The sequence below is a fragment of the Chaetodon auriga genome, chromosome 23 (assembly GCF_051107435.1).
Source record: "Chaetodon auriga isolate fChaAug3 chromosome 23, fChaAug3.hap1, whole genome shotgun sequence".
NCBI lineage: Eukaryota > Metazoa > Chordata > Actinopteri > Chaetodontiformes > Chaetodontidae > Chaetodon > Chaetodon auriga.
The window spans coordinates 10,312,127-10,336,823 of NC_135096.1; the positions used below are offsets into that span (position 1 = coordinate 10,312,127).

At 42.6% G+C, this 24,697-nt stretch overlaps 2 protein-coding genes across 3 annotated transcripts in view; both read right to left on the reverse strand.

The window, feature by feature from the left end:
• gpr137c (G protein-coupled receptor 137c) overlaps window positions 1-24,697 on the reverse strand; it is a 152,839-nt gene that overhangs the window by 88,365 nt on the left and 39,777 nt on the right. The gene's annotated exons all lie outside the window — the stretch shown is intronic.
• lig4 (ligase IV, DNA, ATP-dependent) lies at window positions 735-6,141 on the reverse strand. 2 transcript variants are annotated; one of them, XM_076723029.1, is made up of 3 exons: window positions 6,081-6,141; window positions 2,516-4,702; window positions 735-1,891 (listed from the first exon to the last, which is right to left on the reverse strand). In XM_076723029.1, the coding sequence occupies exons 2-3, from the start codon at window positions 4,576-4,578 to the stop codon at window positions 1,228-1,230; spliced, it is 2,727 nt and encodes a 908-aa protein (XP_076579144.1). In that variant the 5' UTR covers window positions 4,579-4,702; window positions 6,081-6,141; the 3' UTR covers window positions 735-1,227. The 2 variants fall into 2 exon arrangements, with proteins under 2 accessions (XP_076579144.1, XP_076579145.1); XM_076723030.1 differs by lacking the exon at window positions 6,081-6,141 and adding an exon at window positions 5,721-5,817.

Below are 24,697 nucleotides of genomic sequence, written 5' to 3' on the forward strand. Positions count from 1 at the left end.
GTTGTGCTGCAGCGACACATCACATGCACAAAGCCACGTTGGAATAAGCACTAGGTGAGTACCTCTAATTAAAGCCTGTCAGTCAGACACTCGCTCCGCATAACCTGGAAATAGTCCAGAGTGGGCGACAGATCACAGAATGCTTACTGAGGCACAATTTCTTTTTTTTTTTTTAATCACGAATGAAGATCAATTAGCTGCTCACTATTTTGTGCTGTGTTGTTTTTCAGCGGTCTATCTCTTACATTAGCTGGAACAGTACCTAAATTGCCAAGGAAGAATTTTAATTAATTTGTTTAACAGTGATTTGAAAATCACAAAAAAAATCAAACCCTAGGGGAAACACTGCAACATGCTAACGAGGGCCATTATTCAGAGTACATGATTAGGAACAGGTACCTCATCATTTTTACTTTGACAATGTATTCATGCGGCATTTACGCACAACAATACCCAGGACACCACAGGCAGCTACCTGCACCCTAGAGGCAATGGTAATGAAGGTTATAACATATCAATGAGTCCCAAGGAACACTGATGACATTTTTGAAAATGGGAAAACATGGAGACATCTTTTTCGAGGGCCTTGAGCTGAACCGGTTTTAACGTACCCCTGTGGTGTCCCTCGGTCTCTCTGCCCGCTGAATGCACGCTGAAGAGCCGAGGCAAAGGCCACCACTTCACAGACATTCCATTTCAGTTCGTTACAGAAAACAAATTCGCCACACCAGTCCTTCCTGTATTTTAAAGCAAGTGAAAATATTTATTCGAGTGCTACTTAAAATACAATTAAACAGACATAAAAGCACAAAGGCACAGCTCACAAAAAGAGAGCCTTCTGTTCACGACTCAGCAAAACCCCCGTTTTGCACACGCATCACAAAAAGTACGACGAAGCTGCAAATTCTCAGAATATTATACCTTGTTTTTATCACAGCAGCCCATCAATTTAAAAGCAATAACAAAAGAACAAGCAGCCTGAATCACTCATTAAGAACACAAAAATAAAACTCATAAGGTTTGCTTGAAACCCCTGAGCACAGTGTAGTTTTAAAACACATCTCTTATTGAACCCTTAACCATGATTTTGCCTGTCTTGATTTTTTTTTTTTTTTGACTTTTATTAAATACTTTATTACTTATCTTATTAGGAATTAGTTAAAATGCTACTTAAAGAGGATTATTTTCCTGGGTCAGTTTAACCCCTGTAGTTCCCACCAGAAGCCGTCAAACTAAGTAGTCAGTGTCGTTCATCAGATACCCCGCTGTGATTGAATCCGTGACCCATGAATCTCTTACAATCTTAAACTTCTTCCTAAAGCAGCGCCTCAGAGTCTTTAACTCCAGAAGTCTTGTTTCCTCTGCGATAATGACGTGAGAGACTCCCTCCTCTAACTTCTGCATCACCACCCCTCCATGGTAGCGAAACTCCAGCGCCCTGATGTCCAAACAGGTGGCTGGCACAGCGGTCTTAGGGTCTTCTATGTCGGCGTAGCTGTCCATGTAAACCTTGAAGGGTCTGAACATGCTGGTGGGAAGGTCCTCCCAACCGTAACGCTGCTCCACCTGGCTGACGTTCACGGACGCATCCGCGCTACTGATCCAGCCAAACACCTCCCGCAGCTGCTGCTCATCCGTCTCCACAAAGTAGCTGTCGCCATAACTGTCGTACTCCTTGGCAAAGTGCTCCCTGGTGGAGGGCGACATGTGGATCATGTGACGTGGTTGCCACGGGACCACCTCCTTCTGGTCCAGGCACTCCAGCAACCAGGAGGCCCACACCAAGTCATGCTGGTCAGACGAAGTCAGGTTCTTCACACGCATGTTCTCCATGCCGGCAATCACGCAGTAGGTGTCCCGTCCTGGGTTCTGAACCACGATACCTCCACACCTCATGAGAAAACGACATTGATAATCAGTTATTTATGACAGGACGCTTAAAATTGTGACTGTGATTTTGAAAGAAGAAATTAATAAGTTTAATTCATAAGCAATAAAATGCAACAAAAACTCAGCACCCTCTTCGCATTTTAGCATCTTTCAACTCACTATTTTGGTTTACTGGCCCCCAACTTAACTGTTTTGGTTCAGTCCCACAGCTGTCATCAATGTAGTTTTCAGACGCAGCTGTTTCAGCAAAAAAAGCTCTGTGTGCAACATGCTGCCTGCCCAGTGCAGACAGATACAGTTAGTAACTAGCTGCTGAACACAGTGGAGCATTTAGCAGCTGAGGAGCGATATTTTCCTCAGACACTGATGAAGAGCAAAACAGAGCTAAAAGTAGAGTGATTATTGGACTTAAATTCATCAGGTGGACAAAAACATCAATGCTACTGTTAAATAAGAAAGTGTTTTCTGACATCCCGGCCATATCAACTAAAAAGGTAATAAACTCACACCGTTCATGCTTGTTTGTACTGCTGTCATGGCCATCCTTATTGTATGTTCTAATTCAACAACAATTCAACAACTGAAACAACAGCACAAAAGGCTTTTTTCTCGGACGTCATGTTACCTGGCCACACCCTTTTCCAGCTCAGCCTTGGAGTGATCCTCTGTGCCATTCAGGATACAGAACTCCACGTCCTCAAACATGTCTGTCTCTTTTGTAACCCCAGAGAGGTCCTGGGGCTTACAGTGGTCAATGATGCCGACCACCTTCTTGGGTTTGGCTGGCAGCTTGCGCTTCTTCTTTTGTGGTTCATCGTCATTGATGCGAAGGTGCCGCGAGGCCAGTTTCCCAGACGCCTTACTGCGGAACTGATCCAGCTCTGCCAGAGTCATGCACTGGTGCCACTCCTTGTCATCACGGATCTTTTCAATCCTGGGGAAGCGCAGAGTGCAGTTGGTTTTATACATGTCGCTTCCCACGATCTCAGCTGCCTTGACTTGAATGATGACCGAGTTGCAGGGTTCAATGTAAACTTCTGGTTTCTCTGTTCCACACAAGATGGATGCTGGTGGGTCATTTTTCCGATAGACTTTCCAGTGCTTGGCTAGCTTTAAACCAAGGTCATACAATTCCTTCATGGTATAGCCAGAGCCGATGCGGCAGAGAGTGTGGAAAACTGAGGGTTTCTCGCCAGGCTTTGGAGCTTCAGCAACAGCACATAAGAAATGGGACATCATACCACCCCGTCTCCCTTTCCCCCAGTAGCCACCAACAATCAGCAGGTCGAGCTCATCCATCAAGCCATCCACATATTCTGGCTTTATCTTCAGCCATCCCTCCCCCCGCTTGTCAGGTTTGTAGATGGATAAAGGATCCTTCACCATGATCCCCTCTTCTCTGTTGTCAATGGCATCGTTGAGGGCATTCACCACCTCCTGCATGGTTCTGCCGTCTGTCTTTGGCACCAGGTGTATCCTTCCCTTGACGGGGGTGAAAATTGTCTGAAGGGTTTCGGAGCGCTTCTTCAGAGTTTCCTTGCCAAGCTTCTGGTCGTTGACTAACAACACATCAAACACGCAGAAGCACGTCTGCAGCTCAGAGTCTTCCATCAGTCTCTTGATGTCAAATTTGCTCCCTTTTTGCATGAAGGTCTCAGTGGTCGGGTTGTACGCCATCATCTCACCGTCAAGGATACAGTTTACGACGTGGCTTTTGAAAACATTGTGGATGTAAGGTGTCAGTGAGCCCTCCAGTGGGGAACCTCCAAACTGCTGGGTGTATTCAAAGGCATTTCGGCTAAAGTACTTGTACACGTCCCCGTCTTTGTGCAGTTGTATGCGCTCCCCATCCAGCTTGGTCTGAATGTAAAAAGGGCTGTTCCCCATCTGTTTCTCCACATTACGGATGTTCGCAACAGCTGCCAGCATCGGCTTAAAAGCAGAGAAGAGTCCGATAGAGACTTCACTTAAAGACACAGAGGGGTTGTGGAGCTGCTGACACAACTTGTTTAAGTCTGTGGTGACATTGTAGAGGTCAGCAGCATCTGGGTGGAAGACCTGGAGAACAGTTTCTTTGCTGATCCCAAGCTTCATATCCTTCAGGATCATTCTGATGAGCCATTTTTGCTCAAGAGCCGAGCTCTGGGTGATGAGATGCAGCAGACTCTTTTTCACAAGATCCTTCTGCTTGTTGGCATTGTTGATGGCCACAGAGTCCAGGAAGTCATTGACTTCTTTGACGCTGAGGTTTCCCTGACTGGTGCACCGTTTCTTCAGCACAAAGTACGCCATGCCGGCAAAGTCTCCAGCTTCTCCTTGGGATGTAGTCGGAGCACGGTAGTTCAGCAGTTTATTGGCTTCTGGGCCATTCTTTGGGAGACCTAATACATCGATGTAGAGTTTAGCCAACATGTTCTCTTTGATGCCATACGCCATACGCTCTCGTTCGAATGGGGGGACGATGAGGCGCATAGCTGGGTAGAAAGAGTCTGTTGTTTTGGGGTTGTCTTTGTGGAGGGCAGAATGAAAGCTCCTCCATGACCCAATAAAATCCCCAAGGATCTTGGATTTGTCTGGACGGAGTTTAGACTTCTGGATTTTCTCTAAAGTGTTACACAGGTGAAGGAAAGGAACCTGAGCAGCAACAGAGGGCTGGTCTGCAGCATCACTTTTGGAAGTTCCCTCCATTGTGAGGTCTATAATACGTGTCAGAGATTAAAAAATCAGTGGCAGATCAGTGAAGCACTTTTGCAGTATGGTTAGAGTCCAGAAATAGTCCATTTGTTCCAATAAATGAATGAATCATATGGAGCTGAAACAGAAAGAGCAGAAAAATAATCAGCAATTATTTTGGTAATCAATTTAAGGCATTTTTCCAAACAAATATGCTCAATGACTTTCTGGTCTAACCTTCTCAAATGTGATAATTATATATTCATTTGTCATAGGTGACAGTAAACACAATATCTTTGGATTTTAGTCGTCAATTGGACAAAATGACCGATATGAAGGAGTCACCTGTGGCTTTTGGAAATTGCGATGGGCATTTCTTTTCATTTTTCACTTTTTTCTGACATTTTAAATATCAAATGGTTAATCAGTGAAACAACCAGCTTCATCTATAATGGAAATAATTATTAGTTGCATCTCAAATTGCTTTTGCTCTTATTATAATTGGTTTTGTTTTCATTGTGACATTTTAGTATCTGATCTGTCATTATTATTATTATGTAATATCAGCCCACTAAATATATTTGATAAGGAAGTTTTTAATTTTAACAATAAAAACTTACTTTTGATAATGAAAATAATTATTTGCAGCCCAACAGTGATATGAATTACAGGCTACAGATTAGTATACAGTAATCAGATGATCAATGAGTGATTCTCAATGGCCAAATAACTTTCTTATGAGATCAGACAGATTCATAAATTAAGTATAGAAAGCCAGAATGTACCTCAGGAATGACACATATGTTGGCTAAAGTTTGCTTACAGCACTTTTGCACCCATTTAGCTGCTACACCAATTTTAAATAATGGACAAGGGCTGTCAAATCTAGCAATGTGTCCAATTCATGCACAACACCAAACTGGAGTCAGTGATTAAGAAGCAAATCTAGTCACAGATTACTGGTCCTGACGTGTCCTGACATGTCTGAAAACAACTGCTTTGAGTTTACAAGCAGCAGAAAGGCTTCAACAAATATGAATAAAACTATCAAAACATGGTGGGAAGCATTAAAATTTTTCACCACGTTAATAATCCATGTAAAGTACAACACTTTTTACTTATTATTAGCCACTAATCGTACATTTGAAAGTACTTACTTCGCACTTATTGCTGTCTAACAGAAAACTAGGAACTGCCAAGTCCGGTTACTTCATTTTCAAAATAAAAGTTTCTGTTGTCATATGACGTCCGTGTTGTTCGGGTCTGTCCAGAGAAGTACGGACATTCGCCGACAAACAAGGAAATATTAACAATGAATTCTGTGTTTTTAAGGGCGGCTCAATGTGATGTTCTGCTCACAAACAACGAAACGTGAACACATTAAGCGTTTGATGTTCGTTGCGCTTTCATTGTGAAAACAGACCGCCAAAGTAGGAAGTGTCACTCTTTAGCTCTATTTGACGAACAGCAATGATTCATTAGAGAAAATAATGAAATATATCAGGTCTGAGAGTTACCTTGCCCTCATTCTGTCTGACTTCTCACTCTCTGCTTCATGTTGAACACTTCCTGATATTTAAAGTGGGGACCGCCACGGAAAACGTTCCCCCTGGAAACACAAGCGGAACTTTTGTTCCCCGACAATGTTTATTTAGGTTTCGAAGCTTAAATAACTAAATTTAGCCTCGTGAAGCTCAGATTTCACACTTTAAATTGCCACTTTTTGAATGTTTGATCTGAAATCTCTCATTAGATCTGTGATTTATTTGCTAATTTTTTTCTTGTATGTACATGTTTCATACCCATTGTGCTACATTTCTGTTTTTTTTTTTTTAATTTAATATAGAAAAAAAAATAACTTTTTATGATTTATTGTCAGATTAATGTTTATTATAATAAAACATAATTAATGTTTGTAAATTAAAATTAATTAACATTATCTTGAAAAAGGTGTAAATTCCCCGTAGACATAATTGTGTTGCTCTGCCATTCACCAGCGGAGGGCGACATTGAGACAATGCAGTGCTGAGGTGGTGCAGTCAGTCAGTGAGGTTGTTTACCATCATGGGCCTGGAGCAAAGAAGTCAGTAGTAAGCTGGCAGTAAAAGATAGGAATGGATAGTTGCTGACCACAGAAAGGCGTTTCTCGTCACTGCAATGATTATGTAAAAGATATTTGGGTCAGAGTCCTCTGGTCGCAGGAAATAGTATTATCTTAACTTCAAGCATAAGCTCAACAATAATTACGACAGTCATGATTCAGCAAATAATGTATTATAAACCCAGTGATACTATCTGTTCTTTTTTTTAAGGAGTAAATGGGTCTGGGTCCTCTGAGAGGAGTTTGCATTCTTTCTCTGTCTTCACATGGGTTTCCTCCCAAGTGCAAACTGAGAACACAAGCAGCGTCCTTTGAGCTTGGCAAGGTGTGACTTTTGCTACGCAAGACCACAGCCAGATAAACCAAACCCCAGCAGAAAGTGAGAAGAAACCAAGATGTGTCAGGGGAGAATATTTGAGATCAAAGTTAATGACTCCTTCATCGTTACTCTCAGCTGCCAGTAAAACCAGGTTTGGACATTTTTCTGGCAAATGATAAGAGCTGCAGGAAACACCTTGATGCCCCCTAATAATATTTGCAAATGGATTTCAGGACCGGACAAAAACTCATTACTAAGCACTAACCTGCTGGGGGAAAACAATTATGTGGATAGGATAAGCCTGTTGTATGCGTAGATTATAAATGGTGTCATGTATGAACTGAACATCATGTTTTTGTTCTACTGCGCTGTCATGTAATGGCTTCGGTCATTTAAGGTTACACAGAGGTATTTGTTTTCTTGCTTATGCCCTTTAACCTTGCACTTTGTTTCCATCACAAACTTGTTTTGGCACTCGCACCATTAGATGGTAGCTGGTGTAATTCCAAGTGCACGCTGCTTCTTTTTAAGAGGTGCCAAATAGTTCCAGTGATGTCTTGTTTCCAGTCGACAGTATCTGAGGCTTGTACTAATGCAGATTCCACAGATGCTGATGCTCAGGAGGAGTCAGGAGGATCAGTCAAGCATCACATTTATTCAGCTAGTTACGTGACTATTTAATCATTCACTTGGATGGCGGCTTTAGTGTCTTTGAGTGAGACTGTGAATCTTCCAGGCCAAAGGTACCGCTCAGTCATTGTCCCTGACCTTTGGTGTGTGTGTGTGTTTGCATTTTTGGTTTTCATGGTGGGAATGATCAAAACCTCCAGAATGATTTTGAGACACTGGAAAACAGCTAAAAGATTGATGTGTAAAGACCTACAGAGTGTCTGTTTAGATTTCAAACATAGCTAAAAATCTTCTGTGACAGGTTTTCTTTTCAGTTTCAGTTTTTTTTTTATTATTATTATTTATTTAACTGAACTAAATGAATGAAATGAATTCAATCATAAGTTCAGCTGGCCGAGAATAGCAGAATAGCAGCGTTCCAATAACACAGAAGGGCTCCATTCTGATCTGAAAAATAGAATAGACTCTGGCTTCTCGCCTCATCAGCAGCCCAAATTTGGTGTTGTTTACTGCTTCCTGCTGCCAACAGGGGGCGCCCTGTGCCTGTGCGTGACAAGCTGCACAGCACTGAGCCCTGAGTCACATGGCCAGAGTTGTTTACCTGTCTGCTGCTGCTGTTGCTGCTGCTGCTGCTGCAGTGAAGGATTCTGGGATGTGTGTGGGGAGGGAGGAGGTAGACTTGGAGCTACTATGTGCTCCAGCAGTGAACCCACTGTGTTTTCGCTTCTCACACAATGCAGTGCAGTGGAGAGGAAAGCTAACTGGCTGTTTGTAACTGTATGTCTGCATACAGTGTGTGCATGCACCTGTGCTTATGTGGGAGTGGGTGATGTAGTGCAGGGTGCAGCATAACCCCCCACCCCCCAGCTCTGCAGTAAATGGCCTGTCATGCTGTCATGCAGCAGGCTGTGGAGTTACATAAGCCCTGCTGGATGTGCTGCTGCACTACAGCGAGCTGCGGCCTACAAGACAGTAAACAACTGACGTCACTGCTTCCGTGGCATGCATCAGCTCGCACCGGGACTGAGAGGGAAAGGGGGGAGGAGGGGGAGGCGGTTTGGTTTATAGTGTGTTGGTGTAGGACTGAGTGAGATTTTGGCATGGAGGCACAGAGGGAAGGAGAGAGAACTGGGCAGAGTAACAGAGCTAAAATCCCCCCTCGACATGGCCGATGATTAAGCGGTGCGTCAGCCTCCTCATTCTGACTGAGCTGTTGCTGATGCGTGGCTGCAGAGACAGTCGTAAACACTTCCTGTCCCCAGCTGGTTGATGACACATTATTTGGCAAAAAGCTTCCCAGTCATTATTTATACTGATTGTACAACTTTTCAGAAAAGGCACCAGGTAAAAGCCAGATCGGCACTTCCTTATTAGATTACACATCATAAGATGGAATAAGTAGAAACAGCTGAGAGGAGAAGGATTTCTAAAGGGGCGCGCCACTTATTTTACACATGGAGATCAGTTACTAGTCATGATTAGTACTTCTCAGCCTGTGAAAACAGTTGTGTAATATATTCTGGAGCTTTTTAAAGTCTGAGAAAATAACCCTGATGATGTCACAGTGACATCAACAGGGTTATGGGCTTGAGACTTCAAATTCTGAACAGACATGCGGGACTGAAAGTTTGAAAGATGCTTATCCAACCAGGCAGGATGTAATGAAGAGAGACTATTGCATTGCATTGTGGGAAATGTAGGATCCTGTGCTTTTGGACTAAAAGTCAGGATTTGTCTGCACTGTTGAATCCCTCAATTTAATGAAGCCAGCACTGTTCATACTATATCATATATATATATTTACAATATTAAAAAAATGTAGTTTCTATTATATTACTCTTACATACACATGTATACTATATATGTGTGTCTAGTATTTATACTTGCTGCTGACTTTGCTGATTAGTACATGCACGCTGGTCGTGGGTGCTGTACATACAGCATTGCAATTTTGACTTAAATTCCCTTTCTCATGTTTCCGTTTTTATTCATATCATTTTCTTTTACTTCTTATTAATTGGTTTCTTCCTTTTTATTTATGTGTCTGTACTTGCTTCTCTGATTTTGTGCTGCTGCAACACCTGAATTTGCCCTCTGGCAATCACTAAAGGCGTACCTTATGGTAATTCGGTGTAGAAACTGTAAAATGAAACATGGCATGTATGCTCGGTATCAGGCAGCGTAGAGCGCCAGCTGCCGACGGAGGCCAGAAGGCTGCGGCTGACATACATTACCGACAAACACAAATAGAGTGCATGTATGAATGTGTGTTTTCAGTACAGTATGTACCCAGTCATACAGTGCCTAATGTGTGTTCCCAGCAGTTGTTTTATAAACAGAGTGAAAAAAACCCCTGCATACTTGCCAAAGCTGTTTTTGATGCATGGCCACCTCAAGGCACGATTGAACTCCTCGCCACATAATCTTACACAAATGTCAGGAGAGATGAGGACAGGGAGATCCTGTTCACCTAAATTGCATAGCACAAAATATTGTGCTGGGCTTTTTTTTTTTCAGCTGGCAGGGCGAGCCAGACAGTACCCAGTGACCTTCGGCTAAAATTAGACCAGCTTCACACATCACTGCTGTTCCACACTGCGATCTGCCCTCTTTTTCCTTTTTTTTTACCTGTTTAATAGCTGTCTGTCTGTCTCCCCCCTTCGCTCTGTGTCATAACACGCTGTGCCAGCATGTTATAACAGCTCCCCCTCTCTGTTGTTATGAAATTGAATTTCCGATAAAATCCCCGGCCGTTCTCTGTTTTCATCAGGCTGAATGGACAGCCGGCTGACCTGCACAGAGGCCTTGTTTGGTTACATCATGTGGTGTAATAGCAGAGCCCTTCAGTGACCCCCGACTTGGCCATGGCTTGGTTTAAAGCATGAGATCACAGCTCCTGCGGCAGTAAAGTGAAGCGGATGGACTCAGGGTTAGATTACGGGCACCTTGCAAAAACAAAAAAAAGCAAAAGTTTAGGCTGCACAGGTAGGCAGGTCGAACCAATGAGGCTGCTGATATATAACTGAAGTTAGTGTTCTTCTTTGCTGACCAGATGGAGGTTTTGTCCAATGACAGCTACATATATGAACTTCCTTATTTGAGGGAGAACTGATCATAAACTATAAATGATCACAGGCTAAATTAGCTCCAGTCTTGAAAGGCTCAGGTGTCACTGGGGCTAGTTAAGCCATGGAAAACTGTTAGGACTGTTGTTGGGTCCAATTATCAGCATGGTGGATTTGTGTGTGAAAGGCGGCATTGGCTTAATGCCACACACTCTCACCCACGCTTCTTTCCACCAACACCTAAAGCCTTTCCAGTTTGGCAGTTGCCCATTTTGCTGGCGTTAAATTTAAGAGCAGCTTTTGACACCGCTGATCACGCCATCGTGATTTATACGTTTAATTCGTGGGCCGGCACATTAGAATCTGCATTTGATTGGCTCCCCTCGTGTCATAGAAGGAATTTATGGTCTCCCATGGGAACCGTATTACTTGTTGTGAACTGCGGCGTGCCCCGGGGCTCTGTTCTTGGGCCTCCTGTATTTCCTTTCTCTTTGCTTCTCTTGGGCCTCAGTATTCACAGACATGGCTGCATTAGTTCTTATTTGCATCTATCCATGTAAAGTTAGCATTAAGCACCTATATTTGACAGCAGACGCTTGAATGAGTTACTGTCACACACAAACCAGACTTGCCTGCTTCTAAATAAACATATAGTGCTGTTGTTCTATAGTGCTATCCAAATGGGCTTTTAGCATCGTAAGTGTGTGTCTAAAGCAGGATGGATGTTATGGATGATCTTGTGAACTCTACCTCATCCTGTTTTTTTTTTTTTTTTTTTTGTGCAAATCAAATAAAACGTCATGATCCCGCAGCATATTTAATCATACAGAAGAATCAGAACTCAGAAGATTTCGTACAGACTGATAAATCTTCTTTCAAAACACAGTGTACATTTTATTAATTAAGGAGATTATAGGACCAGTGCCGTATACATGATTATTCTTACAGCATGATCCCTGTGTGCTATAGGGAATGAGGGAAAATGAGAGCACTGAAGTTCAGAAAGATTCACTGGAATCATAAATTCTAATCATATGTGCTGGCAGGGCCATAACTATATTGTGCTTTCAACACATTATTTTTCAGGAAGTAACTGTAATAAATGGAAGGCTGAGGATATCCGTCCCTACTTCCATAATCTTTATCCTTTGTTTAATGGAAGACGTAATAAATATTAATAACCTGAAATTGAATTTTGCCTCTCAAAAATACAGCAGCTTTCGCCGAAATCTAATATGTTGATCAAGGCTGCATTGCCTATCAGACAAAGCAGGCGTCTGCACCGTGGCCCCAGCTGTCTTGGATTAAATGAAAAGCCCAGCGGGTGGCTCGTCTCAGAAATTGGGATGTGCACGACCTCTTGCCACGGTGACTTGCGGAGCCTACGTGCTTGATGCAAAGCAAAGCTAAAGGCAAGCTAACACGCTCACAGTGGCAATGCTAACAGGGGCTTATTTTTAAATAAATTCATCATTTGACGTTCACATTCTCATTCATACCATTGTCACAGCATAGCTCACATAGAATTTGAATGTATTTTAAATGCAGTTCAGTGGAATTATCTCATGCGCTCTCATGTAAGGACTGAAACATGCACACAGGCTGAACGTCCGGTACGGCCATAATACCGATCACACTGCATTCTGAACAGCACTTGACCGCAGCGTTATCCAAGTGTTTTGGAGCCGAACGAAAGTCCTGCTCCGGTCCTGCTGGGTCACTGTTAACTGTTAACATGTCCCATCAGAAGCCAAACTCATACATCAGCAACCACCGAGAACACAACAAGACAGCACCCTCTGATGCATCTTATGTAACGCTGTGCTATCACCGGGCCTGCTTTAAGATAGGGCGCTCTGCTCAAAAACAACTCTTTACATAACATTCAAATTAATGACAGGGCAATGTTCTGAGGCAGTGTTACATCTTGTTGGACACGGGGGTCGAACTTTGATTCAAACCGGGGAAATGGTGCCAAGACAGTAAGCTGTGAAGTTCGATCTTAAATGCTGTTAAATGGGACAAGAGCATTGAACTGTCTTGTTCATTGTGGTCACGTTGATTCTACCTTGATTCATCGAGTCTGTATTCTTTCACAGTGGTCAGGCACCAAGTATACACTGTTATTTCACCACAAAGGCCTTTCAAATCCACAGAACAGGGCGGGATTGATTTCTTAAAGCAGCATTTAATGTGTCTGCAGGGACCATCAGGAAATCACATATTGCTCCCATTTGTGTCGTTTATTTCTCGGTGCCGTCGCAGCATGTTTTTGTTTTCCTCAGGCCAGCTTTGAGCCATGTGTGGTGGCAATTTGAGACACTTGCCACTCTCCCTAATCCGATGATTAACTGGAGCAACTACAATCTGGTCTTTTGTAAACAAACATTTAGGCGACTCACAGCATCTCAACATTTAGGTGATGCTGAATAGATAAGTTATAGCCTATTCATGAGCAAATTCTGGGTTGCTAGGTTGTGAAAAATCCTCTCCTTATTGATGCACGTTAAAGGGCTCTGTCTTTTTTAATAAGTCATTCATTGATTGCTTTCTAAACCCCATCTCCTGCGCAGTGATCGTCCAATCATACCTTAGCTTAGCAGCCGTAATTAGCAGGTCAAATGTTTATCTGTGCAAGTGTAAGCCAAATGTTAGCATGACCAGCTAACTAGCTTACTAGTGTTGAGCATATTCATAATAAATTAGATTTGTTTAGTTCAGTTTTAGTTTTAAAATGCTAATACAGAATAAAACCATTAAAATGGCTGATTTTGAGGCGACTACCTCTTGATCTTTGCTCAATCACACACATGCTTTTGGTGAGTGATGCACTCAGGATCCTGTTTAACAGCAAACATTGCAATATCAACCCCAAAAGGACAAAGTTCTGCTCCGGCGTTGCTCTGATGTTTCAGAAGCTTGTTTGTGGCCTTGCAGAATTTATTCCAATGTCAAATATGGACATAATGATCCCCTCTGTATCAGAAAGCAGGTCGCTCATTGGACCAAGGCTACGGTTTGCTATTTTGATAACAATAAGCCATCTGAAACCCCGTTCACCTCCCAGCCCTGGCTTTCTCCTTAGTAGGACAAAAACAAGTATCAAGTCCATGTTTTGTTGGAAAAAATAGAACTTTGGGAGTTGACTGCAAAACAGCCTCCACTCATAACATATGCAGGTGTGTCTTGTTTAGTTGTGTAAGCATGAGGCACCAAATGAAAGGTCACGCTCTGTTTACAGCACACTTGCCATTAATACTAAGATAATCTCATGTTTATTTTGTTTGTTGGACACCTTGGTGCACCTATCACAGCCACCCAGAGGAGCTGTTCCTCTGCCCCACAGTGGATCATTCATCAAGTATTCTGCACCTGCTGCTGATTTCATGGCTGTTTGGATCTTTGTTTTCGAATCGGTTTGCTTGTTTGCAGACAGCACACAGTCCATGCAGGTCTCTTGCACCGGGCTGTTTGCTGGATTTGGTCATAAGGTTTTGGGTGCTGCATCTTTGCGTGCCACCGCTCTCCATTAAGCTCCTCTGGATGTGTGTCTCCAACTCTGTCCTGTTCTGTAAGCTTTAGCCTCGTGGCTGGCATGTTTGATGGATGATTTACTTGGCTGCTGCGCATGCAAACATGCCCCTGGTGTGACCTCGGTTTTGTGGGTGTTGTGCTGCTGACTAAGATTCCTATAGGCACTAACCCAGTCCCTCTAATAGGATTGGGCCCAGTTTCAAACTCCTGCAGACAGCTGCTGGTGAAAAGTTCATCTGGGGCATATAAGAAGCAGTTACACCATGGAATAAGACTCCTGTGTGTACATGTTGTAAAACTCTCACAGGTATATACGGGAAGCAGGTGACTCAAGTCCTTGCTTGACTGAATTAACAGAACATCTATAGTGTTGCTGTTGCATAAAAAAACCCCTCATATTTGTGACTATAAACCTGCCAGTAAGAACAGCTGTGACTCTGTAACCATACAGCTCCCTGTTACACCAACATAAGAATGAATTTCAGGTAATTATCTTACTCAAATATAAGATTATGTAAGATACCGTGCAGTATGTTGAACTGGAACTCTGCATACAAAGCAAAATGGTTGCAACACGTCTTTTTATTGTGTTCAACTGCAGTTATGTGCATATATTTGTCACACGTGTGCTTTCTGTGTGCAGACGTTTATTTTTACTTTCAATACACTGATATGTTTATGTGAAAACCTTACAAGGCATGGCCCACTGATATCAGACGTGGTGTGTTGCAGACTTTCTGAGGGTGCTGTGTCTGGCCCAGTCCCAGACCAGTATGAGGCCGCAGAGGAGATGCATGGGGGCAGCACACAGTTTGTGCCGGGTGGGCTCCATGAATAGAAACCTCCGGAAAGAAATATTGACCTCGTCTGCGCGTCAATAACACGCAAACATATAACGGAAGCACGTCAGATGTGCGTTTTCAGCAAACATGAGGGGGAATTTCCATAGTCAGAGCTGAGTCTATAATGGCAACACACTCTGGTTAACAGCACCTGATGTGTGTGTGTTCGACATGTGTAAGCTGAGTGGACCTTTATCGTTATTGTGCGACCGTAAAAGCCTGGTTATTGGCCATAAAAGTGCATGCTTCGGGACACAGTGAGCTCAGACACGGCGTAAGACCTTAACACTTGTGTATGCAGTGTGTGTTGTAAAGCTTAGCTGTGTGTACACAAGGTTATGTTTCTTTATGTGAGCACAGTTTGGATATGCTGTGCGCGACACCAGAAAGGCCATATCATTAAGCTGTTTGTCTGTGTGTGAGTCAGTGTGGACATCCGTGTGTTTGTGTGTTTTGCCCTGTGGTCCAGGCAACAGAGGGACATGTACTTTCTGATAGATTAAGCCTTACATAACTCTACATTCCTCTCAGCAGGTAAACAAGCACCGGGACTAAGGTCAAAAACAGGGAGGCACCGGCTCGACTATGGAGCCAGACACTGGAGGCTGAAGCCTCAGTGACCCACATGCAAACAAACTCAAGCTGTCATTAAAATCTGTATGGCTTAGAAAGCTCAGTAATCAACAAGGACTGTAAGCATCCATTTGCTCAGTCATTTAATTGCCACTGTAGTACAGTGACAGTCTCCATGGAAGGTCGAGGAATGCTGGAAGAATGTTTGGAAGACTGAAATATGCTGCAAACATGCCACAAAGCCCTGTACGCCTTTATTGTACTTACATGTTCAGTCAAATAAGGGAATATGAGAGCTAGCAGAGCTGCAGCACATGTTAGAACCCCATGGAGAGAGTATAAAGTGTTTCTGATCATGTATTCACTCCTGTGTTGTGCAGAAACCACAACTTGCAAATCAAGCATACATCGGATAGGTGAGGTCATGTGTGATAGGTACTATCATACAAACAGGATTCAAGAGTGACATTTTTGTCATTATTTTGCAGCGTGATTAAAAGAATATTGTCCTTTTTTTTTTTTTTTTTTTTACCTCTGTGGTAAGTTAAACCTTGTAACATCCACTCCTCTTTTGGGGTTGGTCACCCAAAATTAAGATTTGTACTGAAAGTCTTCAAGGTTTTATTATATTCTTGGACTGTCAGCCTAAATGATTAAAAGTAACTGAGTACATTTAGTGCAGTTTTTGAGTACTTTCAGGTTCAGTTTTTCAGTTTTGTGCTATATTTTAAACTTGTAATCCACACCGTTTGACTTTTATATAATTAATAAGACTTTGACTGTCTGGCTTACACCTCATGGACGGAATCTTTCTGCTTATATGTCTCCTTGCCGCGAGGTAAATGAGGAGGATTAATTGCCTTCTCATATCTGTGTGGCAAATATGAAGCTGATCCAGGAAACACTTAACTTATCTTTGCATACAGACTGGAAACGAGGGCAAACAAATGTAAAGCTCACTAATCAACGTGTTCTACCACGTTCATCTCATCCGCACACAAACCGAAGTGTAAAAAGGACAAGCTGTGGTTTAAGTTGGTGATGTGCCAGGCTAATTCTTAGCTGGAAGCAGTGTATTTTTTTAACTTCAGGCAGAGACAGGCTGGCTGTCTCCCCCTGCTTCTAGACTTTATGCTAAGCTAAACTAACCACCTGTTGGCTTCACACTGCACGCAAATATGAAAATGGTATTAATCTTCTCATGTAAGGCTCGGTAAGAGAGTGAATGAGGATATTTCCCAAAATGTCCAACTGTGGCTCCCTCTACTCTGCTTTTCACCCACATGGCTGTGCAGATGGGTTTTTTTAAGATCACCACTGTGACTGAAAAATGAAAGTCTAAGCTGTCAGTGTAGATTTTAAATGACAGTATTTGTGTGTTTCTTGACAGCGTCAGCAGTCCATGAAAGTCCAACTCGCGTCCTGCCGCTCGTAAAAGGTTAAGAAGTTCACGTTAGGCTTTAAGTAGATGGATTTAGATAGTTTTCCTCACTTGGCAATGCAGTGAGTGGCGGAGGTTTAGATTAAGATTCGTGAAAGTCTGGCTTTAAAAAGGAATTTGAAAGATGCACTTAAAGCCTGCAGTCTACCTGGAGCGAGCATGAAATGATTCTCGTCTTCATTCATTCAAAGGCAACACGCTCACGCTAATGGAAACACAAGATAAGATTAACTTTATTGTACCCTGAGGGGAGACTTGGCTCCGATTCAGAGCTGCCACTGTTCAAAGAAACATCAAAACACACACAGGCACACAGGTAACATCACGAGACAACAAGGCGATCACATTAATGTTAAATACACAAGGCCCTCATGCAGACATCCACATTTAAGCATTACTCAGAGTGTTGAGGCTTTAATGGCGATAGACACAAATCACTGATTGTAGCTGTTTAACCTAAAGGCAGAGAATAGGCTCAGAGGCTACCGTGGAGCTGGTTTAACTCTCCTGTACAGATACAGGAGCCTCGCTAATACGTTTACAAAGATGAGATTAGAGGAATGTGTAGGGGGTAACACAAGATTTGGCCTCAAGCCAAAACCGGAGGGACTGTATGGCTCAAGTCCCTCAGGCAAATGAAATGCATTTCATTTGTTCTGTCATGCTAAAATCCAAATACTCTGATATTTCATGTTCAATTACACAAACTCCATGGAAATAAAGTCTTTCAAGACAGAAACTATTCATAACTTTGTTCTGAGATGGAAAAGGCGGATTGACAAACACAGACAAACACACAGGGCTTATATCTGCTAAAAGTAGAAAGTGCTGCACATGCAATGACTTTGTTTTTTTTGTTTCTCGTTCTGTGCGTTATTTACTTAAGGCGTGTTTATCAATGATTTGGAAACTGATAGCTTGCGACCATGTCAAACGCACGAAAGTCACTCTGTCGTCATCGCAGTTAGCATTACAAAAACTACGTTGATGACATTCTGTCGATTGATTGTCGAAGGCTGCTAAATACTTGGACTGAAGCTGCAGGCTGCCAGTACTTTGTGCTTATATTCATTATCAGGATAAAAGTAGTGCTACTGACACTAAAGCTAATGATAAAATGAAATCATGCAGATGCAGATAGATTTATGCAAAATTCTGTCAAAAAAACAATCTAAATGATGCATGAGGTAAACAATGGAGCAGCACGCGTTAGTCTTTGAATGTGTGTTTTGTAGCTTTTAGGTCATCAGTGGTATCATCCCAAATCCAGTGAGTCAGATTGGTTGTGTGCTGAGGGTCGCCCTCAATGTTAAACTGCCATGCTCCGCATTATAGGCTTAAGCTAATGCCTCATTAGCATCAGTGTCTCACTGACTCGGCTCTGATACAGCATCCTCCTCCACCACAGAGGACCTGTTAGCATCACTGCCAGCCGTGCAGAGCCGGAGGAAACTGAAGCAAGAAAACGGCATGTCACGCCACTCAGCTGGATTTATCAATGGCATGATAAATGCAGTGAAAAGCACTGCTCGATTCAAACTCTGCATGAAGTGAAATGACTTCATACCTGAGCACTTTAGTATGTTAAGAGTGAGAACATCATGCAAACCAACTACAGGAAATAACCCAACATACATAGTTTTTGTGGATATTCACAGGTTCCAACAACAGTACACATAATAAGCTGTCTTTAGTAATGACATGAGGAAATGCTCTGTAAGGATCTCTTGACAGCTCTGTGTTTTCTTTGCTCTCAGGCAGATGGAAACATGGATCAGCTGACAGGGTTTATGTGCATGACTGTACAGTATGTGTGCATCAGAGTCGCAGTAACTCCTAATCTCGCCTTGCGTGTTTTGTTTTTGATTGTGACGGAGAATGGCGTGCTTAAAACTCCGATATCATGCAGAGGCTGCGTTTCCTGACACGTGTGGATTAAGCGACAGAGGGCAAACAGTGTGTGGTGGATTTTTTGCATGTTAATGCTTTTCCATGAATTAAAAGAGATTATGTATGATGTATAGTTGCATGAAATAAAGCAGGAACTCTGCTTTTCATGGCAAATAATGGATTAAATAACATGAAAAGGGATGTGGTCTATGACCCTCTTAGTCGTGCCAGCAGCGTGGCTCTAGGGATGGCAAGGCTGGGTGGTCTGAAATGGATTTCCATGGCATTTTCTACAGATATTCATGGTCTCACTGATGAATCTTACTGATTTTAACAACCCCCTCCTTGTCCAGCGCCATCAGCAGGCTTTTAGTTAATTGTCGTGATGAATAGCAGATGGTTTGCCATGAAATTTGGTGCACATATTCGTCGTCTCCACAGGATGAATGTAACAACTTTCAGCGTCATCATGAGGTCAGTTTTTCACTTTGATCTCTACTTTATGCTTTATGACTGAATATTTGTGTGAATTAATCACATTCCCATCAGCCTCAGTGGTTCTTTATTTTCGTGTGCGTACACGATACAATTTGTACCCACAAACAAGCCCGCCAGTGTTACAAAGAGAAGCAAACTGCACTACTAACCCCGTTCTGGATTCATCAGACTGATAATAATGTAATGCAGAAAAAACATCACCACATGATGAAAGATAGGATCAACCCAATCTCCAGAATGAATGGTGTACGTTTCTGCAAACTGTGGATATGTTAAAAATATATGTTTCCTTTTCAATTTTATGTTGAGACAATGCTGGGGCTAAGGTCTGGTTAGATCTAAGTACAACAGCAACTTGGTTAGGGTTTTGAAAAGATCATGTTTTGGCTTAAAATACCCAGTTTTGTCCCCACAAACGCCACTGGAAAAACGTCTCCACTTGTCATTATAAATATCCGGTTTTGTGGTCACAAACATGTTTGAAACATACACATTTAACATATCGTGGTTTGGAGAAGCATTCGATGCCAACACTGTGTTCTGTCGACCAGACTCAGCAGTTCTTTGGATGTTTGAAGACATCAATCGAGAAACGTAGAAGAGTCTCAGAGTGTGAAGACAATGCTGGATTCTCTGAGGTCGAGCGAGTCTTTCTCTTTCTGCCTATCGCTGCATCAAATAACGATCGGGACTCCTTTAAAACAACCTGAGGGTCTAAAGTAAATTGCTTGAAACACATCATTCTCTCAACATGTAAAGGTTGTGCAAACTCTGTACATGCAAAGCAGAGTAAAGGTGACTGTTGTCGTCAGACTAGATTTGCATGTCAGCTATTAGCAAGCATTTCATTGGTCTGTGAGACCAATGAGTGTTCACATGTTTGGCCTGAGGCCTGCAGTGACTCATGTAGGCCAGTGTGATGTTTTTCTCATCGAAAGAACATACACAGGAATTTCATGAGGAAACTTTGACAGCCTCTAAGTGTGAAATGTATGAATAGAAGCATGTAGGTTTGGTATGCACACGAACAAAGCTGAGACAGAGATAGTCATGTAAGTAAGTAAGAGAGTAAGTCACACTGTGGTTATAGAATTGAAATGTGTTTTCACCACTGTCATCTGGTTCGTTTTGTTACTATAAAGCACTGCTTTTAGCTTTGTGCATCGCTCTGAGCCACAACTGAACTGAATGCAATTAGAAACTAGAGATGAAAACACAGACAAAGACACATTCACAAGCAATCTCTGGCTCTCATATCTGTCAGTTCATCTGCAGCCAGGGAATGGTCAGCACAGTTTAATGTAAGGACCGAAAGCAGGAAAAGCAACAAGTCTGGCTCTCTCCTGAGTTAAAATTTTGACTAATTAACACTTAATAACGTATTGATTTTATTTCTTCGAAACAGATCCAGGCTGGCTGTTTCCATCTGCTCCCAGTTTTTGTGTTAACCAAGCTGTCTTTTGGTTCAAGCTTCATACTTAACAGACAGATGCAAGATTATTATTGATCCTCTCATCAAACTATTGGCAAGGAAGCAAGTTCAGGTTTTACCCAAAATGTCGAATTATTACAATCGGTGTAGCCATGCTGACCTAGTTCCTTTGCTGCTAACTTCCCTCTTCATAAGTTTTTGGTTCCCCATGACGTTTATCTCAACCAGTTAGATTAATTTTTCCTCCAGACCTGCTTTGCCTCTGAGCAACTTAAAAAAAAAAAAAAACCTGAAAAAGGTTTCCAGCATGTTGTCATCAGGGCCATGTTTTGAACAGAAGCAGGGTTGAAAAGTAACCAGCAGGCTGCTCAGGTCACAGAGACAGTGATCTGTTTTCACTGACTTTAAAATAGTAAACTGACAAACAATTCTGCCTCCACGACTCGCGTTCAGCCCATCAGATATCAAACCAGCTCATCAAGGACACAAAAATACAAGCCAACATACGTTTGGCTGTGTTACAACAGTGTTTTTCTGTAGCGTTTCCTTTGCAAAATATGTTTACGAGCAGTGAGTGAGTGTCGGCTGATAAGACGGCATGTGGACCGGCAGGCTGGAGTCTTCCTCTCAGCTGCCAGCGTGGTAAACAGCAGCAGGAGTGTTTGTGAGCAGTGGGCGGGCCCTGGGTTCCACATGCTGTCCAAACACGTGGAGTCTGACTGTTATGGACCAAGAGAGACAGAGCTGCAGAGACTTGAGCTTTCCATTGACACACACATAAACTCACATGTATGTACAGGCTCCCTCGCAGACAAAAATGTGCAATGTTTTTGTTCTCTTTTGATTTGTCTGCCTCTTCATTGAAAGCAGCAGAGAAACGAGTACCAAATACTGATAATAGAGCATCCGCGTGCATTAAATCCACTCTGCACCAACTGATACTAGTTTGGCTTGAGTCAAACTGGGCAGGCACAAGCCCAAGACGTTACCAGTGCTGCTGCACATGGTCCACAAGGCTCTCAAGATGTTTGAGATAGTGAAAAACCTAACACAGGGACTGTCACTGGTATTCCAGCAAGAGTTTTATGAACAAAAAAAAAAAATGTCCAGTCTTCAGATACCAAGCCAAGCATTTAGATTTTTGCCCGGAGGCAGCTTTCTGTCTGCGCAGGCATGTAGAAGTGATGGCTGATAAAAGCCAAAAAGATTCAGAGAGAGTGCATCAGGGCTGACTGACCTGTTGACCTTCATGTAACTTAGAGTGCTGCTGTTGCTCCAGGAGAGAGACCTAAAGAGCGTGCAGGCTGCAATTCGCTTCCTTCTTTTGACAAGTCGGAAACAAACAAAAGACCAGAAGAGCTTAAGTTAACAGGGCAGCTTCACCATCAGCCCGTTTCCAACCTAAGAAACTGCAGCCTTGTGTTTCCCGTAAACATTACTTTTAAAAACCTTGTAAGTCTTGATACAAGGTCCTACTCTGTGTTTCCACTGTTTTTTTTTTTTTTTTTTTTTCTTTTCCACTACATGTTTTGTCTGTGATTCCGTTCCCCATTTCTTCCAGATGTTGAGAAATCTGCTGGTGCACCTTCCGTTTCTATCTGCTGACTCCAGCTCTGTCTGAATGGCCTCCTCTTCCTGAAGGCTAACGAGAGGCTGGACATCTTTGTTTGTCCATCTTATTCAAAGTATAGGGTGTCCTGGTTGGTACAGATGCACTAGTAAAATGGTGGTTACTGTTGTTTTGTTTGTTGTCGTCATCCTGATTATAGCACTTCTAAAGTTACACCATAAGGCAAGCTGAACTTGCATTTAATATCAGAAACATGTCCCCAAACTGGCACCAGAACAGTGAAGTTAATGCTGCAGAATATCACTGCTTACATTGATTGTGTCTCTACAGTTTCCCAGGATCTCACAAGTTCACACATGTGAGATATTACATACATGAACAGGAATTTAATTATCACTAGCTGCCCAGGTGGTAAGCTGTCTATCTCCTACAGGCAAACTGTAATGGCATCAGCAAACATACAGCAGTGTGGCGCATATTCCAAGTTTAAAAAACCAACATGGCAGCATTTTATCAACCAGTGGAAGATCGTGCGATCATCTGAGGAGGGTACGCAGTCTATGTTTGACTGACAAAAGCAATATATTGTCATTAGTACATGATCTAGTGTAGTATTTCTAAAATATATGTCACTATGTTATGTTTTCATGTGGGATCATGGGTGCTGTGGGCCTCAGTCATCTCTTCTTGTGGAGAACCAGAGCTGGCTACTGTAAGTGGGTCACAGCTCCGCCCTGCCGCTGCACGGCGAAGTTCAATGAGCCCGCCTGAAACCCTCCTTAGGCTGATTCAGGGAGAAATAATGGGGCCAGCGACTCCCAATCCCCTCAAGAGCAGCGGCACAGCACGGCAGCAAGCTGCCAGGGAGGCCCAGTGGAGCACAGGGTGGACGAGGTTGCCAAAGGAGCAGTTATTCGCTTTTTATGACCCTAATCTAGAGTGCATACCACACATACTGTTCTCATATACAGTACACTGGGTGCATCAAGTCCATACTTAGACATACATAAGTGGATATTTAGAGTTCAATTTCATCTGATTATTTCCAGTTTGGCCGCATTCTGCAGATCAAGGCACTAACAAATCAGGACTGGGTCACAGGTTGAATTCCCAGTCGAGCTGCTCTCCCAGTTTCAGTGCAGATGACCTGTTTATCTAACCAAAAGTACCATGAATGGTAGTTATTCGATCAATGTTACCAGAAGTGGTGCTGGTTCCCAAAGATTGTCGCATATAAGTCACAGTTCAGATTTCTTTTGTTGTGGAAACAATTAAACTGGTCTGTCAAGTAAAAATATGGAATAAAATGATGGGTGTTATTTGCAAATGTTTGCTGAGTGCTAGCAGTATATTTCCATGTGACCGCATGTAATCAAATTAACAAATCCACTTAAGGCTGCTTATTCAGTGGACATCTTTCTAACTGTCTTTACATGATCCCCTTAGCAAAGTAATGCATGCCACTTGCAGTGACTCAAAATTAGGAATTTCCAGATCGTCAAAACAGAAATGTCACAAGTTTGATGATATCAGGCCTTCAAACTGGATGATGATGATGATGATGCAGATTTCATGGCTCCACTATCTCAGCCATGTTGAATTCCTTCTTGCTTGTCTTCGTGTTTGTACAAGCATGTGATTGTGAATGTGATTCTAAATTTGGGAATAATTGAGGGCATCCAGGAATAGACCAGATAGACACATACACACACGCACACACACACACACACACAGACACACAATAACTTCAAAGGAGCATCCTGTAAACTGTATTTTAGGAAGCCTTAACTGTTGGTGCACAGCTTGAGAAATTCACGTCCCTGACACACTTTATTTAGCAAGCTGTCCTTTATGTTAAGGAAGACAACCAGAAACAACAAAAGCATCATGCAACAAAGACTTCTGTTTTCGTGTCCTTCTCCTGCGGTTTGCCTTCAGAGCAGAAATGTGCCCATACAGATTTTGTCGAAGGAAAAGAGAAGAAAAACTGCCTCTTTTTTTTTTTTTCTCCTCAGACAGACAGTCAGTGCAGAGAGGGGTGAGGAACATTGTGTCCCTCCTGGTGGCTTGGTGGTGGGTTCTTATGTAAGGCTGGTTTCTGCCTGGCAGCAGAGCAGAGCCCCACTGACAGTGTCATACTGCTAATTAATACACACCAGCTAGAGGTGTGCCCTCAGTGGCTGCTTGTGCATGTGTGTTCATTTTGTATTTGTGCTGGAGAGATGGAAACTTGACGAAG

What these genes read in the sequence shown, in the direction of transcription:
- lig4 (XM_076723029.1), bottom strand. Translation starts at nt 4,578, where the DNA reads ATGGAGGGAACTTCCAAAAGTGATGCTGCAGACCAGCCCTCTGTTGCT. An exon ending in CTGGAAAAGGGTGTGGCCAG is followed by an intron (nt 1,892 to 2,515) that starts GTAACATGACGT and finishes TTTTCTCATGAG; the next exon opens with GTGTGGAGGTATCGTGGTTC.